Source organism: Narcine bancroftii, chromosome 12 (genome assembly GCF_036971445.1).
Source record: "Narcine bancroftii isolate sNarBan1 chromosome 12, sNarBan1.hap1, whole genome shotgun sequence".
NCBI classification, from domain to species: Eukaryota; Metazoa; Chordata; class Chondrichthyes; order Torpediniformes; family Narcinidae; genus Narcine; species Narcine bancroftii.
Genome location: NC_091480.1, coordinates 29,055,936 through 29,076,142, shown reverse-complemented (window position 1 = coordinate 29,076,142; position 20,207 = coordinate 29,055,936). Strand labels below are relative to the sequence as shown.

At 39.6% G+C, this 20,207-nt stretch overlaps 1 protein-coding gene across 5 annotated transcripts in view; it reads left to right on the top strand.

Moving 5' to 3' along the window:
* Positions 1-20,207, top strand: part of chtf18 (CTF18, chromosome transmission fidelity factor 18 homolog (S. cerevisiae)) — a 91,572-nt gene that overhangs the window by 31,034 nt on the left and 40,331 nt on the right. For 3 of the 5 annotated variants that reach the window (XM_069904975.1, XM_069904976.1, XM_069904977.1), the window contains exons 14-17: positions 1,311-1,441; positions 1,556-1,721; positions 2,598-2,822; positions 5,199-5,348. In XM_069904975.1, coding sequence (XP_069761076.1) covers positions 1,311-1,441; positions 1,556-1,721; positions 2,598-2,822; positions 5,199-5,348 — 672 coding nt within the window. Of the gene's footprint in view, positions 1-1,310; positions 1,442-1,555; positions 1,722-2,597; positions 2,823-5,198; positions 5,349-6,869; positions 6,943-18,396; positions 18,479-20,207 lie in introns of those variants that run through there. The other 2 variants (XM_069904978.1, XM_069904980.1) reach the window with 2 other exon arrangements.

The following is a 20,207-nucleotide window of genomic DNA, read 5'->3' as shown; positions in this document are numbered from 1 at the left end:
ATCTAACATTCATCTTACATTGACTCCTTTCCTTTGTGGTCTTTTTATCCGCCTTTAAATATTCAGAATATTTATTGATGGTACTGCATTGGCAGCAGTTAAATTGAGCTTGAACTGGGCTCGTGACAATCAGTGAACATGCACTCAAGCAGAGTATCTTCATCCCACCACTCCCCTTCCTTGCATCATTTAAATGATCACTTGTATCACCATGGCAACAGACCAAGTGCTAGTAAATGAAATTAGTATAGAAAGATACTTGATCATTAGCATGGTAATGGGATGAAGGGCCTGTTTTAGAGCTGTATGACTGAATTCATGAGATGCATCCAGTAAGTGGAGGATAAAATTAAACTAAGTTTATTTTGCATCTCCAGCCTGGCTGGCTCTAGAGTTTTTGCACGAAGACTCGAATACTTTATTTTCCATTTAAGGTGATGTATTTCAACTCGTACCTTGAAAGGCTCAACCCCAAAACGTTGGTAATATATCCAATGGACGCAGCGAGACCAGCTAAGGTCCTCCAGCATTTCTTTTTACTTCATTTCAACTCCAGCTAATTTCTCTGTAAACTTGGGAGAACTTTTAAATTGTTACTTGCTGTAACATTGACTCTCCAGCCTGAGAAAAGAAAATCAAAGTTCAAATGTATTATCAGAGTATGACATCACATACAATCCTCCGATTCTTTTTCCTGCAAGCAAGGCAGAAATTTTACTTATCTACCTATCCATTTTGAGAGATGTTCTTGTCTGTCATTTCTGTTGTCTTTTATGCACACAATGTGGGTATGCCTTTTCCAGGTGTTGAAATCCCCACAGCAGATAAAATGTTGCTGAAAAATAAAGTTTAGTATTTTTAGTGAGCTGACATTGTACAGTGCAATTTCCTTCTGCAATACTGCAATTTTTTTTTGTTTTAAAATGCAATGAATATTTTGTAACTTAATATATGCAATGGTGGCATGCATGGATATAGTTCTGAGGGATGAATATTGGTCACAAAATCACCAAAGTCACTTGGTCTTTATTGTATTGGTTGTTATGGGATCCTGTTCTGTATATATTGATCAAGTTTTCTGCAATACTCTATTGGCTGTAAAGTAACAGGACAGACTGAGGTTGTGAAAGTTGTTGGAGAACTGCATTTGTTTTTTCAAGCGATATTGTGAATTTTTTAGATTCCAAGATGCATGGTCAGTGAAATCTTTTTTAGATCCTTAATACTTCAAATCCATGATTTCTTTCAGAATAAAGTATCTGCTCATGCTGTAAGTCATTACTCCTTGTATTGTTGCGTTGCATTTTTAGTTCCTTCATGGAAGAGGGGCAAAGAAACTGAGTATGAAGATGATTCAAACCACTAAGATCGGCCTCAAAGACCATAATAAAAGTCTATTCTCTGTCTGGCAAGAAATCTTTCAGCTTCCAAAAGTTCAAAGGTAACACGATATCTAGCAGACTGTTTCACTGGTATTGCTGTTCCGACTGGTGCCACCCATCATTATGGGGTTAGTAGATTGGAATAAACTAGTACTTGATTTTTGTGCTTTCAGAAAACAGATCAGCCAGGACGGCAGCTTCCAAAGTGGAGTATGGACGGGTGATGCCCAGGAGTCCCTGAGCACTGATGCAAGGATTCCAATCAGTGCAGCAGCACAAAGATTTAATCATATTCTTCATCTTTCCACTTCAACGGGAGAGCATGAAAAGATCACTCAGGTAAACAGCTGTTCCACTTATTGGTAGTACAGAAAAACCCCAGGTATTTGGCACCTGTGGAGATTGGCAGATGCCGGATAAGTGTACTTTCTGGTTGCTTGAGACTTACTCTTATAATGCCTATCTAATACACCTGCATTAAGAATAAACACTTTAAAAAAACAAAACTACTACAGTACTTACTGTACTGTACTTACACTGAATAGACTTCACGCATGAATATTTGAACCTTAAAGCATTTTACTTTATTTTCAGTCACATTCTTTGAAAACATTTAACTGTTGCGGCATCTTCAGATTCCTCCCCCCTCCACGGAGCTGCCCAAAAGAAGAAAAATAACATTATAGATCATTAACCCTGTCTTCCCCAAGTTTACAGATAAAGCCTCTGACTGGGCAACTCTTACTAAGCAGAGATAAGGAGACACTTTAAGAGAGTCACCCCAGTGGCAAGCAGCATCAACCTGTGGCATCCTAGCTGATGCAATTGCTGTTCATACATCTTTATTTAAACAGCTGCTTCCAGCAAAGCATGACCAAAGCATTCCACTGGCTAAATATTTGCTCTCATCTACACCAAAGGTTTATGTGTAACTTCAGAGAACATTTACTTTTACAATTTTAAATGTGTATTTTTTAACTATTATTTTATTCTTATTTATTTTAATTTTTAAAATTTATTTTCCTCATTTTTTTTTCCCAGTTGCTTGAGGCTGCTAATTGCTTGAATTTTGAATAACAAGTGTTTTACTGTACATTATTTTTTTTCTGCTGAGGGTATGGGGGGGGAAAAGATTGAGAAAATGTTGATACGTTATCATTTCTGTCACAATTGATCTAACTTCAGTCACAAGCCACCTCTTTCCCTGTGCTCTAGGGGTTGTATGACAATTTCTTGCATATGAAGTTTAAGGATCCCTCTTTCAGTGGAGTCTGTCTGGCATTGGAATGGTTGAGTTTTACAGACATCCTGAATGAAAAAGTGTTGAGCATGCAGAACTTCCAGCTGATGCGGTATCTGCCCTTCCTTCCCGTCACCTTCCATATGCTCTTCGCAGCATCCAGCGTCCCCAGGATTTCCTACCCGAGTAGTCACTATGAGGTGAGAGGAGGCTTTGTGTACAGTAAGTCAATTACATGCAGATTTGTTCTAAACAAATATACATTAAGAAAGTCTGCTTAATGACATATCCTACCAATTCCAAATTTGACTAAAATTGGCTTTTTCATAGTCAAAGAAGAGACGATTGTATTTCCAATGTTACAAGGTTCAAGAATGTTTTTGACCCTTTCTTGGGAGAAATCCAGCACACCCACCAGCTGTTGGGGGGTTTTGTCCCATGACTTCAGAGTGGGAAAAAGAGCAGTCATTTTTTATTGAGATTCTTGAGGCCATAGATCAGGAATACAAAGAAGCCCCGTGAAATCCATGCAGCACAAACTATCCACCCTGCTGCTCTGTCAGCCACCTCCTGCCCCATCTGAAATTGAGATTTTGGTTCCCACTTTGGGATCACTACCTCCTCTGGTGCATTGCATCCAGAGTAGAAACAGTTTGTCCTCTGGATAGAGGGATTGAGGAAGAAAAAGGTATTAAGGGTATAAGGGTTTATTGTGAGACCTTGTATCTAACGAATATTCAAGCATCTGGGCCTGATCATACTCATATACCAGGAGGTAAACATTTCGTAAATGTCCAAAAAATGGGGTTGAGTTGGTGATGGAGTTGTGCATGGTGGGGAGGGGGGGGGGGGGTGGTGGTGGGATGGCGGTCAGAAAGGAACAAAAATGTATAGTTTTATGTCTCTTCACTACAGTCATAAGAATTTGATATTTTTTCCCTAGTGGTCATCAAAAGTACATTGAAAATGAATTAAAGTAAGAAAAATGGGATAAAAAGGATAAGGTTAGGGTTAAGGGCCTGTGAAAGACTTGGTAGAATAAAATAGATCAGATGTACACATACAAACGATTGAGCATTACTTCTTTCTTGAGCTAATTTCTTTTTATCCCCATTTCTGACAATCTGGAAACAAAGATTCCAAATTGGTCTCATTGCTATCTCTTCCTATGTACGTGATATACTGTATATTAGCCTTGTGGCTCAGGCCTGAGTTGTCTATGTGAAGGTATTCACAGAGAGGAGGAGAGTGGCAAAAGGGAGTTGGGGACCAGACAGAGCAAAGTATTGCTAGCTGAAGGCCTATGCTTGTTTGTGGATTCCTCAAATTATGTTTTAGATCACATTTCTTACATTTATTTGGATTCTGTGACAGAGGAGAAAGGGGGCAATGATCCCTACAGATGAAGTTACTTCATTGGCACAGGGTCGCAGCTCATGGCTGCATGTCAAATCTACAAAAAAAAGGTAATGAGGTGGAAAGTATTAACCTGCTCACTTTCCTACACTCATAAGATTCAGATTTAAGATTTATTATTAGAGTACATACATATTACAACCCTGAGATTCTTTATCCTGTAAGCAAGACAGATTACAACTTATTGGTGGTACAAAAATAAACTGTACACATCATACACATGTAAACAAATAAAGATATGTAAACAAACTGATTGCAATAAAGTCCAAACGTAAGAGTCCTAGATGAGTCTCTGAGTTTGTTGTTGAGGAGTCTGACCGTGGCGGGGGTAGTGGTTGTTCCTGAACCTGGTGGTGTGAGCCTTGTGGCACCTCTACCTCTTTCCTGATAGTAGCAGCATGAACAGAGCATGTGCTGGGTGGATGTATCCTTGATTACTGCTGCTGTCAAACAGCAGTGTTCCCTGTAGATGTTCTCGATGTTTGGGAGGGTTTTGCCTATGATGTCCTGAGCTATGTCCACTACCTTTTGCAAGGCTTTATGCTCAGGGGCATCAGGGGTATAAATGTAAGAAGCTTTGTTTTGGAAAATGCATTTTTCATTTGTAAATCTTTTGGGATTTATTCTTCAGAAGAAAGCTTTCATGGATTGAGTGGCTATCCTTGAACAGTCAGAGAGGTACAGCACAGGCCTTTTTGCCCACTGTTCACCTACCATCAGCCATCCATTTGCATCCATCCTGTTTTCATCCCTTTTTTTCTATTTTCCCCATGTTCTCACCAGTCCCCTCTAACCCCCAGATTTTTCACCTCACCTGCATGCCTATAGCAATTTACAGAGACCAATTAGTTTACCATTTCTCATCTCTGGAACGTGGAAGGCAACCGGGGTGCCAAGAGAAAGCCAACGCAGTTACAGTGAAATGGGGCAAACTCCACACAGATAACCTCCATGTCAGCATGGAACCTGGAGATGTGGCACCACAAGGCAGTAACTCAGCCAACTCCAGGATATATTTTGGCATTCCATTAAATGCCTTGTGTTTCTGCCATAAATCATTTGTAGTAATGTCACCAGTTCCTTTTCATTTACAATTTGGTGTGAAAAGGCATGGTTTAGTTGTACTTAACTTGAGTACCATTTTCTTTCTGCTTGCATAGGCACAGACTAAGTATGGTCAGATGCACAATTTGTTGACGTCCATGGTTGGAGAGATTAGCCCAGTCATCCGCAGCCGCATCTCACTGAAGGCACTTGCGTCAGAGATCCTCTGCCTTCTGCTCGATATCCTTTCTCCAAAATTGCGGCCGGTAAGTCAGTCGGCGTAGCTCAGTGTTTCAGACTTGGAGAATGGTAGTGATGCATTTTGACAGCCTCGCTTTTAAACAAACTTTTCTCTCCTTTTCAAATTATCCATTTGAATTGTGATGCTGGGGAGTGACTTGTTTATTTACAGCACTGGAAGATCTAGTGCAGTAATTTAATTACTGATATGGTAACAGACCCTTCCAGCCCGTGCCACCCAAATACAGCCAATTAACCTACAACCACCATACATTTTAAATGGTGGGAGTAAACGGGAGCACCCAGAGGAAGGCCACACAGACACAAGCAAAATGTACAAACTCCTTACAGAAAGTGGTGGATTGGAACCCAGGTTGATGGCTCTATAATAGACTTTCACTTACCGCAATGCTAACCTTGCCACCCATGGGCAGCATGGTTAACTTTAATGCTGCATGACTTCACTCACTTCCTGACTCCATTTGACTGCAACATTGCATAACTTTGCATCTCGATGTCTAAATAGTTTCATTTAAATATTTGATGATGTTTGCAATGAATTAATGGCATAATTCTTCTTATTTGCCAGCGCATTAAAGCCAGACTCCTATCCAACTTCAATCCACATCAGTTTGCTTACAGGTCTAATAGGTCTACTGTGGATGTTATTGCCACTGTTCTTCACTTAGCATTGACCCACTTAGAACAACAGGGATGCTATGTGAGGTTGCTTTTTATAGACTTTAGTTCTGCTTTTAATACTGTTATTCCAGGCAGACTATTTGGTAAACTTGCTGATTTAGGATTTTCCTAAATCAAGAACTTTTTAACAAACTGTTCCCTGACTGTAAAAAAAAAATAGGCATTCATTATTCCCCAACTCTCACAATTCCCTGCAGACCAGTGTGTTGAGCCCAATGTTGTATTCTCTTTACACCTATGACTGTGTCTCCGAGTATTCCTCTAAGACCATAATAAAATTTGTGACTGTGGTTGGGCTCATTGCAAGGGGTGAGGAGTCAGCCTACAGGGACGAAGTCCTCAGGCTGTCAGTGTGGTGCTCGTAAAATAATCTGGTATTGAATTCCTTGAAGAGGAAAGAGTTTGCAATGGATTTCAAGAGGAACAGTATGGCCCCAGCTCCATTGCATATTAATGGGGACTGTGTGGAAAGGGTTATGACTTTTAAGTTTCTGGCTGAGGATCTTAGACCATTAATACCATCGCTATTGTCAAGAAAGCACATCAATGTCTCCATTTCCTGAGAGTCCTTAGGAAAATTAATCGACAGGAGAAGTTATTGATGTCCTTCTATCGCTGCTCTATTGAAAGCGTGCTGACTTGCTTCATTCCTATGTGGTTTGCCAGCTGTACGGCAGCAGATAAGAGGGATCTTTAGAAGGTTATCAATGTAGCCCAGAAGATCACTGGGTTTTCCTAGACCCCTTTGGAGGATTTATTTTGATTTCACTGTATCGGGAATGCAGCCAATATCCTTAAGAATTCTACTCACCCGGGCTATCATTTGTTTGCCCTCTTGCCCTCAGGTAGATGATTAAGGTCCATTAAATCATGGACGAACAGACTCGTGAACTGTTTCTATCCCAGAGTGATTCAAGAATTAAACTCCGCCAATTAGTGTATTTGTATTTTGTATTGTTTTAATGCTGCTTTTTTTCTTGTTGTTATTGTCCTATATGCTTTTGTATATTGAATTTGTGAGTACCGCGGTTGCTTTTTTGAATTTTGTTGCATTTTCTTGTGCAACAACAAAGTACTTAGTTATCCTCTATAATGAAAGCAACCTCAGTTATAAATATGATTATCCTGTTTTGAATTTTCCAAAGCATGATAGATTTGGGGCAGCCAATGACAAGGTAACTTATCAGCTGCTTCCCAGCTGGTTTGAAATGATTATTTTAGAAAAATAGGGCAGATTTATCTCTTTTGTGTAAAGTGATGAATGCATGGTTTTTGAGTGTTCAACAGTGGCATTTGATTGTATAATGTGAATATGGACATTGGGTTTTGCTGAAGTAACTTGAAAAGCGTAGGCTGAGGGGTGAGTGGGCTGAGTACATGGTTTGATCGAATAAACATACAGATGATTGTTGACATCCAAATTCATGAACATTAATTAAAAATGGTCACTAATAAATTTAATGGGCATTCAGGAGAAGCTTCTCTTTTGTGAGTGGCCAGGATGTGGCACTCTCAGATGGATTAATTAAGGTGACATATACAATTGCATACAAGAAAACTCAGATAAACACACAAGAGAAAAAGATTATGAAAGGAAATTCTAGTGTTCTGCAAAGAACAGTGTCTGAGGTTGGTTATTAAGGTTTAACAAGAACTGCATTTCACATGGGCAACCTGTAATTGTTATCTTTATACTGAAGAAATATAAAAAGCTTTAATTTAAAGCTTTAATCATTAAAATGGGGAGCAAGAGTTCAAATTCCATTGTGAGAACTTGGTTTTAAAAGCACTGGGAAATAGAGGACTCTTTATGTCATTGCCATTAAAAAAAAATTAACTAGTTCATAATTCACCAATGGAAATTCACCATATGTTTTTGGAAATTGAGTTTGTAATTTTTGAAAAAATGGGGTAGTAGGAATAAAACAGTTTTTAAAAACAAAAACAGTTATATTTTTATTCCTTTCAAATTGAGTTTTTGGATGACGTCGTATGACAATAATTGGCTCTAAAGTCCTCAGACACTTGAATCATCATCCTCTGCTAGGAAGCAAAGTTCAAGCAAAGATCTCAACTTTATGTATGACACCTACACACTGGGAATTAATTTTCATTTTAAAAAAAATTGAGAGAGTAAAAAATGACTCATCAGTTTGTGAACTTGATAGAATTGTTCATTTTGAATGAAACTTTTTTTTGGTAACAACCTACCATACATTAGGTCAGTTCTTAATTATTCATCTCTCCTCTAACTCTGTCGCCTGGTATTTTTAGTGAGCGATAGAACTCACAGGGTAAGACTGACAAAAGAACTCTGAAGATTTTAAATTTTAGAGATTTTAAAATGATGGCGAACCAGGTGTGTGCTTTTTCTCCGCCAGGGTAAGAATTTTGTTTGTCCGTGTTCAAACACATCTTTAATATTTTGAAATGACCTTTGTTAGTTATGAGGGGGAAAGCAAGGGGTTCTGTATGTTGCTTCACAATGCCGACGGTTACATTTAGAAAATAACCAAACGGTTCCCATGCAAGTGCTTGATGGCCAGTCAGTCCCATGATCATAATTTAGGATGGAGAATTGCAATGAGAGTAAACAGATGGAGGTAGTTTGCTGAAAGGATAAACAACACAAGCTTCTATCTCAAAATCAGATTTTTTGTCAGAGTACATGCATGACATCACATACAACCCTGAGATTCCTGAGGGTGAAGCAGAATTATCACTTTTTGCAGTGCCAAGATCTCCTGACTCAACATACACATGTAAACAAATGCAGAAATGTAAACAAACTGTGCAATACAGAGAAAGAAAGAAAAATGCAAGTCCCTAAATAAGTCTCTGATTGAGTTTGTTGCTGAGGAGTCTAATAGTGAAGGGGTAGCAGCTGTTCCTGATGATGTGAGTCTTGTGGCACAGATACCTCTTTCCTGATGAGAACAGTGTATGCCAAGTGGTGTGGATCCGTGATGATTGCTACTGCTCTCCAACAGCAGCATTCCTTATAGATGTCTCGATGGCGGAGAGGATTTTACCTGTTATTTCTTGGGCTGTGTACACTAAACACTGGGCTTTATACTCAGGGGCATTGGTGTCCTCATACCAGACCGTAATGCAGCCGGTCAGCACACTTTCCATCACTCATCTGTAGAAATTTGTGAGGGTTTTCAATGTGGAGGTTTGGCATGACAAACTCTGAAGAAAGGAGAGGTGCTGCCATGCTTTCTTCTTGATGCCATTAGTGTGTTGGATGCAGGAAAGATTCTCCGAGATAGTGACTCACAAGAACTTAAATATGCTCACCCTCTCCTAATTATGATGAATGAGATCTCAAAGCTTATTAAATGCACTTGAAGTCTTGGTTTATTTGTCACATTATACTTGAAAATTCAGAGAAGGGTATTTCCATCTAACAGACCATCTCTAAGTCATATGACCAGATAAAATAGAATAACAAGCACAATTCCAGAGGTCGGAGTTATAATATTAACAGATCATTAGTAGAAAGCAAGGGCTGCTTACTAGCACCTCTTGTGGGATTCATTAAGGAGCCTGATTTCTGCAGGGAAGAAACTGTCTTTAAGCCTGTTGAGCTTTCTCCCCACTGGGAGGAAGGAGAAGAGATGATGCCCCTGGCTGTAAGGGATCCTTCAGGATTGTTTGCTTTTCCTTGGCAGTGGGAGACGTTGATGGAATCCACAGAGGGTAGGCAAATTTGTATTGTGTTCTCAGCTGCATTCACCACTTTCTGCAGCTTCCAATCTTGAACAGTGCTCCCACATCATTGTTATAATGAATGAAATATTACAGATAAATTTTACATCAACAACTTGTTGACAATATAATATCGATTTCTTTGCTTCTTTTTGATTGAGCAAACTAAACATTGGTTAAGAATGTGGAAATTCATTATACCTTGGGTTTGGAACTTGTATTATTTTTAAAAAATTGTTCTTTTCTGATTTTTGTACCCAACAGCATTTAAATGCTGGTTTCTCTGTCAGTTCACGTTGCTCGTTGTAGCTATAGATGAGCCATGTTCAATCTTTGATCTGCATTGTTGGCTGCAATTTGCTCAGGCAATAGGAACAGCCTTAATACTTCAATGGAGAGAATTAAAAATCAGGCCAGCTTCCCATTCCTAATTAGGTTTCAATCATCCTGACAAGAAACTATCATTTACAAGAATAGGGATGGTGAGAATATATTTTGGACCAGGGAAATAATATGAAGATGGAAAGGATTCCACTCGCATTGGCTGCATTTTACTCTATATGCGAATATTATTTCTAAAAATAATTTAATCGCTTATCTGGCCCTTGCTGTGGTACTCTAAATCCTGCTTGTCAAGCAGTTTGGCCATTTTTCCTAATAAACAAGGATTCCAATGAGGATTAATGCCGCCTTCTTATTTGTACTAATGGAACTCTGCTCCAAGGAGCCAGTAAATCTCAAGATTCCTTGAGAACTAAGCTGCAGCATTTAGTACACATTAGTGTCTCTACATAAAGTATATAATGCCCATGACCATCCAACTTCCCAGAATGAAGCTAGTGTATGTGAAGCCTATTTTCTAGCCTCAATACAAACACAAATACTTCGAGTTGATTTCATATCCCTATTAGGGACCAATTACTGATTAATGACACTAACAATATAAATTCTCTAGCCTTGAGGGGGATCGTTGATTTCACTGGTATTTATGTGTTTTTTGAATTCTTATATTTTTGCATTTGTATAATTTAAGGGATGGGGCGGAATGATCTCTATGCATCATATTACGTGGAGAAAGAATATTGTTTGTTGAATTTACATGAGTCTTTCAAAATCAAAAATAAAATATTAAAAAAAAACAATACAAAGCCATATGATATAGGAGCAGAAATGGGCTATTCAACACATTAAGTCTGCCTTGCCATTTGATCCATTTTCCTATTCATCCCCACTGCCTGGTCTTCTCCCCATAACTTGTGATACCCTGGGCTAATCAAGAACCTATCAATCTCTGCCTTAAATAAACTCAATGACCTGGCCTCCAAAACTGCCTAGAGCAACAAATTCCACAGATTTACCACCTCTGGCTGAAGAAATTCTTCTGCATCTCTTCTAAGCAGACTCCCTTCAATCCTGAAGTTGTACCCTCTTGTCCTAGACTCTCCCACCATGGGAAACATAACTTGATGAAGGGCTCAAGCCTGAAACGCTGGTTATCTTTGCTATATAAAATGCACTGTTTGACCAACTGTCCACACCTTTCAACATTCAGAATGTTTCAGTGAGATTCCTCATTCTCCTAAATTCCAACAAATCCAGGCCAAGAGACGTCAAACGCTCGTCGTATGATAATTCTTTCATTCTACTTGGTTGTTAAATCACAAAAAATGGACACGCAAAATACAGGCCCTTGGGCCCTTGTTGTGCCAACCCAGATATCCCTTCCAAAAAAAGTACTAAACCCTTCCTACCCCATAACTCTCTATTGTTCTTTCATCCATATGTCTGTCTAAGAGTCCCTTAAATGCCCCCAATATTTCAGCCTCCATCACCATCCCTGACAAGGCATTCCAGACATCCACAACTCTCTATGTAAAAAGTTTACCCCTGATGTCTCCCTTTAACTTCCATCCCTTCATTTTGAACATCTGTCCTCTGGTGTTTGATGATCCTGCCCTAGAAAACAGATGCTGGATGTCCACCCTATCTATGCCTGTCATAATCTCCTCTTATCCAAAGAGAAGAATAACAGCTTTGCTAACCTTGCCTCATAAGACTTGTTTCCCAATCCAGGCAACATCCTGGTAAATCTCCTCTGCACGCTCTCCATAGCTTCCACATCCTTCCTGTAATAAGGTGACTGGAACTGAACACAATGCCCTAAGTGTGGTCTTACCAAAGATTTGTAGAATGCAACATGACCTCTCTACTGAATTCAATTCCCCTATTAATGGAAGCCCAGCATCGCATAGGCCTTCTTAACTATCCTATCTACCTGTGTGGTGACCATGAGGGATGTATGGATTTAAACCCCAAGGACCCTCTGTTCATCCACACTCTTAAGTAACCGGCTATTAACCTCTACTCTGCTGTCTGATTTGTCCTTCCAAAATGCATCACCTCACACATATCCAGATTGAAATCCATTGGCCACTTTTCTGCCTAACTCTGCATCCTGTTTATATCCTCTTTGACAACCTTCAGCTCATCAACTCCTCCAACCTGCGTGTCATCCACAAACTTACTGACCCATCCTTCCACCTCTTCATCCAGGTCATTTATAAAAATCACTAAGAGTAGGTGTCCCAGAACAGATCCTTGTGGCACTCCACTAGTCACTGACCTCCAGGCAGAATACTTTCCTTCCACTACTACTCTCTGCTTTCTTCCTACAAGCCAATTTTTTTATCCACACAACCAAGGTTCCACTGATCCCGTGCCTCATGACTTTCGGGGTGAGTCTCTCATTGGGACCCTTGTCAAGTGCCTTGCTAAAATCCATGTAGGCCACATCTACCCTCATCAGTTTCTTTTGTTACCTCCTCAAAAAACTCAATTAGACTCGTGAGGCATGACCTTCCCTTCACAAAGCCATGCTGACTATCCTTGAGAAGACGGTACTTCTCCAAATGCTCATAGATCCTCTCCATTAGTTTGCACACCACTGACTTAAGACTCACCAGTCTATATCCAGGATTCTCCCTATTTTTTTAAATAAGGTGACTACATTTGCCAATCTCCAATCCTCTGGCACCTCCTCTGTGGCCAAAGAGAATTCAAAATCATAGCTACTGTCCCAGCTATCACTTCTCTCACTTCCCACATCAGCCTTGTATGTCACATCCGGCCCTGGGGACTTACCAATCTTGATGTTTTTAAAAAGATCCCACACTTCAACTTCATTGTCCAGCACACAGTCCTATTCAATTTCAACCTCACAGTAATCAAGGTCCTTTTCTCTTGTGAATAGTGAAGCAAAGTGTTCATTTAGGACCTCCCCAACTCCCTCTGCCTCCTTTATCCTTTAGTGGCCCCACCTTTATTCCCATCATCCCTCTGTTCTTCACATATGCATAGAACACCTTGGGGTTCTCCTTAATTCTACAAGCCAAGGCTTTCTCATTCCCCCTTCAAGCTCTCCTAAGTCCTTAAGCTCCTTCCTGGCTACCATATACTTCTCATGAGCCCTTCCTTTCTCCTACTTCTAATATCTAATGAATGCTTCCTTCTTCCTCTTGTTTTTTCAGCCATGGTTCCCTTTTCCTTGTCCCAGTGGGACAAACCTTTCTTGAACCCTGCATAAGGTGGTCCCTAAACTTTCTTCACATTACTTCTGTGCTTTCATCCTTAAATATCTGTTCCAATTTATTCTCGCTAGTTACTACCTCATCACTTCATAATTAGCCCTTCCTCTTTTAAGCACATTCCCATTTTGACTGTTTTTTATCCTTTTTCATAGCTATGTTAAGCTAAGGGAGTTTTAGTCACTCTCTCCAAAATGCTTCCCCACTGAGGTCCACCACCTGGCTCTCTATATTCCCTCTTCAAGAACTCATCCCTACTCCTATCTATGTCCCCAGAATGCTATGAACTCGATTAGAGACGTCCCTGACCTTGGCACCTGGGAGGTAACATATCATCTGAGAGCCTCAATCTCATTCGCAGAACCTCCTATAGGCTCTCCTACCCAATTACCATAGCTCCTCTTCTTCCCCCCTTCCCTTCTGAGCAGGGGGGCCAGCCTCTATGGCAGAGATGTGACCACCTGACTGAAAGATCCAGATTACTTATCTTTTAAGACCTGCAAGAGTTATGAACTACAAACAGTATTTTTTTTGGAACTTTAAGAGCATTGGACTCTGCTTAATGAAAAGCTGGTCAATCTTAAGGTTCCATTGATGATACCTTGGATCCTTACATGCTGCAGACTCCATGAGATCAGTGCACCCTCGGCAAATCGTGTTGGCTTTTTACATTAGTACTCAGAATGCAAGACAATAAACCAAAAGCTTGATGTGTGAGATTGAATGCTTGTGTGAACCAGTCTTGCAAATGGACCAGTTTCTCCATCATGTGGGACCAAAAACAGCCATGCTACCAGAGATGTATGCTGCTTTTGAGATATGTCACAAATGTTACTGACTAGCTATCAGGATTTGTTTTGCCTGTTTTGATGTTTTTTAAAAAAAAGTCTCTATCTGGAGCAGCCATTCACAATCTTTTTTGTCTATGGCCCCCTTCGGACTCTGCTCAGTTTACGGGCCCACATCTCTGTTTTTAAATGTTTTCTTCCATACTTCTCTTCTACTGATTGCATTAAAAAAAAACAATTTTTTTAATGATTTCAGTCTGTGGCCCTTTTAAATGTGCTGTGGCCCCCCAGGGGGTTAGTTGAGAATGGCTGATCGAGAAGATCCTTGGATGAAATATTTAATACTAATCTGAGGCTAATCGTAACAGGTGAACAATTTCAGAATCATTTTGAATGTTCATCCTCCACTCCATAGATGGTTTTATCAACAGCTTGTTGAACTGGCATGTTCAGGTCTGCCATTGAAACTACAAGGTCTCGCTTTCAAACGTGGCTCCATGTTATGTCAACAAGTCATCGTTACTGATAACTGAGTCCCAAATTCACCTAACTTTTGCTCACCATTACAATGCTTTCTATGCCATGGAGCATTGTCTCTCTTCCCCAAGTAACTTTGTCACAAGAACTCCCACGCTATATCTATTTAAGTGATATCCATACCACAAACCTCCCAGACCTCCCAGAAGCCTTTAGCTGGATAAATTTGAGGCTGAGGAAAAGAGAATGGACTTTAAAATTTCTCAGAAAGTAGCTGTAAATTCTTCTGGGAGCATTATGAAAATTTCCTACAAGTAGGTTACAAAAATGACTTTGAAGTGGCCAAAAAAAATCATAATTTAATTCAGGATTTGAACTCTAAAATAAATCTCAAATGGATAGAGCTATTCATGACAAGATTCCCACAGAGCCAAGTTCATGACTTGTATCATATATTGGTTCATATTGACACATCATTTTGAAGTAAGACACTAAAATGTAAATGCATATTTCTTGCTATATATTCTGTGTTTATGCTCTTCCCTTTTGTGTATGTCATGTTTTTTTTTTCTTTGCCAAGTTCTGTTGATGAAATTCTGCCTTGTCCCTCCTGTCATCTTCCATCATCCTCCTCATTTCTTTGTTATATTTTAACATTTTAAATTTTACATTTTCTAATTTGGACGTACAGCACGGTTACAGACCCTTTCGGCCTATAAGTCCATGCTGCCCAAATACAACCAGTTGACCAACACCCCAGATATGTTTTTGAATGGTGGGAGGAAACTGGAGCACCTGGAGGAAACATTAGTATATCTTTATTCAAAATTCTTTATTGTTGGATTTTGACAAATGGCCATCGCCAATCATGTTCTCTACTTTTGCTCTAAATTGGGGTGAGATGTATTTTCTTATGGCATCATAAAGACTGCTGTCTCTAAGAGAAACCCAGATTTTTCGAGGAGAATCATAGATAATTTCTATTCAAACCTAGATTTTTAAAAATTTCTCTATGTGGAATCAAAGAACTACTTTCCTCATATATCATGTGTGTGGCATGAAATAATCAGATTTCAAAAATATCTTTTCACAAAATTCAACAAAAGTGATGATATTTTTACTGCTGAAATTGATGCATTTATAGCGCTGAGACGCACGAAGAAACAAATTGAGTCCCCTTGGTTTTTCAAGGCCAATATGCGATTTCTGAAACAATGCAACCACTTTCCATAGTGAGACCCCACAGAGTTGAAAGGCTAGATCCTGGAAGGCTTATCACTTGCTACAAATCTTCTTCCAAAGTAGTGTTTCAGTATTGCCTTGTTCACTTCAGAAATACTACAAATTGATAGTTTGAACAATTTCCAAACTTTGTTTCTAATCCATTTGCAGAGACAGAAAACCTACTTGTAGCTTTTAAAAAAAAATCCCTTCAGAAATCTTCCATTGCCAAACCCTTTGGCAATTTTTATTAACTCTGGACCAATGTTACCCAAAACGCATACTTTTAAAATAGTGCTCAGGTTCCTTTGGATTCCGCCATTGAAGGAGAACAAGACCTTGGTCTTGAAAAGCAAAAAAATACTAATGTTGAAAAATAGAAAATGCTGGAGGTACTTCACAAGCCAGTGATGGAGTTAAGGTTTCAGATCAGTATTAGGAAAATTTAGAAAGCAGCTCTGTTTTTTTTTAATTGCAGAAAAGGGAAAGGATTAAAGAGAACATAAATGCCTGAAATGAATGTTGATTAAGAAAAAAAAATTATGATGCAGATAAATGGCATCTGAGAGGAAGAGATTGTTCACAGTCACTAAATCGTTGAAAGTGTAAATAGACGAAAAGAGGAAAACAAAAAATTTCGTCGGAAACTCTAATTTAGAAATGCAGCAGCTGCTAAATTGTAAACCTTATTTCTTGCATTATCTCCTCTTTCTAAACCACCTCCTGTCCACCTACACATTTCACACACTGGATCCTAACCTTGCTTGTGCCTCATTCTGCTTTATTATCCTCTTGTTTGTTTCCACCTATCACTCACCTGCCTCTGTCTCCTATCTCTACCCCTCCCCCACCTGGCATCCTCTGTCTGTTATCCTTCACCCATCTCCTGTCCACCTACCACGCACTGGCCTATCTCACCTCCCTTTTATAGACTGCCTTTCCTCCCTCTCCACTCTCAGTCCTGATGCAGTGTCTTGATTTGAAATGTCAATAATCCCTTTCCCTCAGCCCAGGCTGCTCAACCAGCTGAGTTTCTTCAGTTGATTTTTGCTTCAGATTCCATCATCTCTCATATCTTCTGGTTATTTTTTTTTACTGCTTTATAATGGTTATCTAAAGTTAACTTGGATTTTTGAACCCCAAAGACAGTAATATACCAAGACAGAAGATGAAATGTTCAAGCTCAGGTTGGATCTTGTAGGAACCAAAAAAGAGGTCAAAGAAAAAGACCAAGCATTTTTGGCTGTGCTGGACTCTCTCAGTACTGAACAGTTTTTTAAAGATTTTTTGATAAATTGGATCCAAGAAGACAAAATTAAATGATGAAATTGGTCTGGTTATTAAGAAGGGCAGCATGGTTAGCTCTGCGCTGTTCCAGTGCCAGTGACCGGGGCTCAAACCTGGTGCTGTCTGTAAGGAGTTCGTATGTTCTCCCAGTGTCTGTGTGGGTTTCCTCCAGGTGCTCCAGTTTCATCCCACCCTTCAAAACACACTAGGATGGAGGTTAATTGGGCGGCATGGGTTCGAGGGCTAAAAGGGCCTGTTACCATGCTGTATGTCTAAATTTAAATTTAATTTAAAAGATTGATTTCTGCGCAACCTAATGCAGCTTAAATCAGTAGCATTGAAATCAATGATAATCTAGTGGTTCCTCGTTGTCGCATTTTTGCTGACAGATGAATCTTGATTTAAATGTGAGAATTTTGCCTACCCCTATGTTGACTTCAGTGATTGAATGAAGCACGGAGGGGAAGAATTCTGCTAGTGATGTCAAGAAAAATAAATGTGTGGGTGAGTACCTAATTTGTGAGGCATCAGAAGGATTTTCAAATTAAAGACGTTCTTTGGAAGAAAATTGCCCCTAAAGATGAGAGGGACCAGTAACTTAAAACTGTTAAATAGATGGCACTTAAGTCACACATTACAACTTCTTAAAAACTTGGTTCCATTGAGGCTGATGGAACCTGGTGTTTGGAAAAACATTGTATGCGTAGATGATGCTGCATTTTGTGTTTGGCACTGGCCATTAATCACACGCTACCTTGTAGTTTAAAAAGTATATGACATTGAGGAGTAAGGAAAGTATGTCACTTAAGTTGAAGAGTATCTACTGACTTGCATGTTCTTCTGTATGTAAATACCACATAGTAGCTGTTGGCAGCACTTGCTTGGTATTATCACTTGTATGTAGGAAACCATGGTAAAGAGTGGTTAACGGAAGATTGAAGGTTTCCCTTGGAGCAGAGTTTTACCAACTACTAATTCAGATATTATAGTGAGCATATTATACAGTAACAGGTAAACACAACCATCCTGATTTCATGTGTGTGTATGGGTCCTTGTCCTTGACCCTGAAGAGACAACACTTTTTGACTGCCAGGTTAAGAAACTGAGTTTGAAGGTTCAGCTATCATTGCCTTGCCGAATTAATATGGAAATGGAGCAGGTGGTTGATAAATGTACTCATTATATTTTATTAATACAAAATTGATCATTAAAATGGAAGGTAGCAAAAAAACAATATCGCATGCCATGCACGAGTTTCCATAAAAATCAAACTACTGATTAACATAATTTTGTTTCCTCAACAGCGTTTTAAACATTTGGAAAGAACAGTTTGAATTCTGTGAAATAATAAGAACTTGATAATGCTTATTAAAGAGGTGAAATGACAATTATTTAACAGGAAGAATGGTTAATTTGAGGGATGGGATGGCACGGTCAGCATAGCAGTTACAGCGCCAGCAACGATATGGACAGGGTATGAATCCCATGTTGTCTGTAAGAAGTTTGTACGTTCTCCCCATATCTGCATGGGTTTCCTCGTGGGCTCCGGTTCACACCCACCATTTGAAATTAACTGAGGGTTGTAGTTTATTGGGTGGCACGGGCTTGTGGGCCAAAATGACCTGTTACCATTTTAAAATTAAATTTAAAACTGAATGTTGAATGAAGGCAAGAAGAAAAACTTCAATTGCTGATCACAATGTAAAATACTAGGACACAAAAGGGAAACTTAAGAAGAATAATAAAACAACATCACTATCATCCACCATATTTTGCTTTCATCAGAATTACAATTTGGAGAGATTCTCGGTAATGCCAGATGCTATTTCAGGAGTAGGTGATATCACTTACTGAATTCATTCTGATTAATAGGATTTGTTGCATCCTTTAAAAAATCCTGATTGAGGTTTGTAAGAGTACAACTCCCATGCTCTATGGCAGGGGTGTCAAACTCAAATTCACAGAGGGCCAAAATTAAAAACTTGGACTAAGTCATGGGCCAAACTAAATATTTATTGAAAATTTTCAACATCTGCATGTTTTTTCTTCTTTCAACAAATGTAATGTTAACCTTTTTCTTATTAAAATAAATGTTTAATAATAGTTTTGGTTAAACTCTTTCCAGAAGAAGCATTAACAAATGAGAAATAAAAAATTCATAAATAATATTTCTCTATAGCCTTTAAGCTCCTTTTAAATGTATTTTTTTCACAAGCCAACAAATTAAAAAAAATAACAACTTGCTTCAATGGGAGTGTTTCTAGTGAGCCGGGAAAAGCGCGGTGATGCGAGGCAATGCATGGTGACACCTCGAATTTGGCCGCACTGGAAGCACATCCGGTTGTGGCCGATGTGCAGCGATTCGAGGTGCTCCGGCGTCCTACTTTTGAGGTGGTCGATGCGGGGTGATGCGAGGGACGACCTCGCAGTGAAAACACCGCGGGTGACTCACCGGAAGTCGCAATTTTTCACCCGTGGTTTTCAATTGCTCATCGGATTTCCTGGTCACCTCGCACCGCCCTGCATCACCTCGCATTCCTCGCATCGCCCCGCATCACCGCGTATTCATCGCTTGGTAGAAACAGTTCAGGTAGTCCAAAAATGCGCGGTGATGCAAGCGACAAAAAATCGTGGTGATTCGAGGTGATGCGGTGTGATGCGAGGTGTCCTTAGTATAAACACAGATATTGACAAATAGGTTTGTCTTTTAGAGTCTGCCTCCCACCTGTCTTGAAAGGTCCTGTTTTCTGTCTTTCGTTTGGCCATTTTTCGTAAGGGGTTTATTACATGTGAGTTGGGCGTCAGGTCGCAGATGCTAATGGAAGTAAAGAGAGGAGGTGGGGGCGATTAGCGGGCTGACGGGCCGGCGCCAATGCATTTGCAAAGCATTCTGGCATTTGTAGTATTAGCTGTGCATGCGCTATTCTGGCGCGGCGGCCAGCGGGCCAGCTCTAATGCATATTTGATATGATCTTGCGGGCCAAATATAATTATATCATGGGCCAAATTTGGCCCATGGGCCTGTTTGACATGTGTGCTCTATGGGTTAAGTTATTATAAACAGCTGCACGGGATGACCCGGCTGCCTTTGGATGTATCCAATGTGAATTCGGGT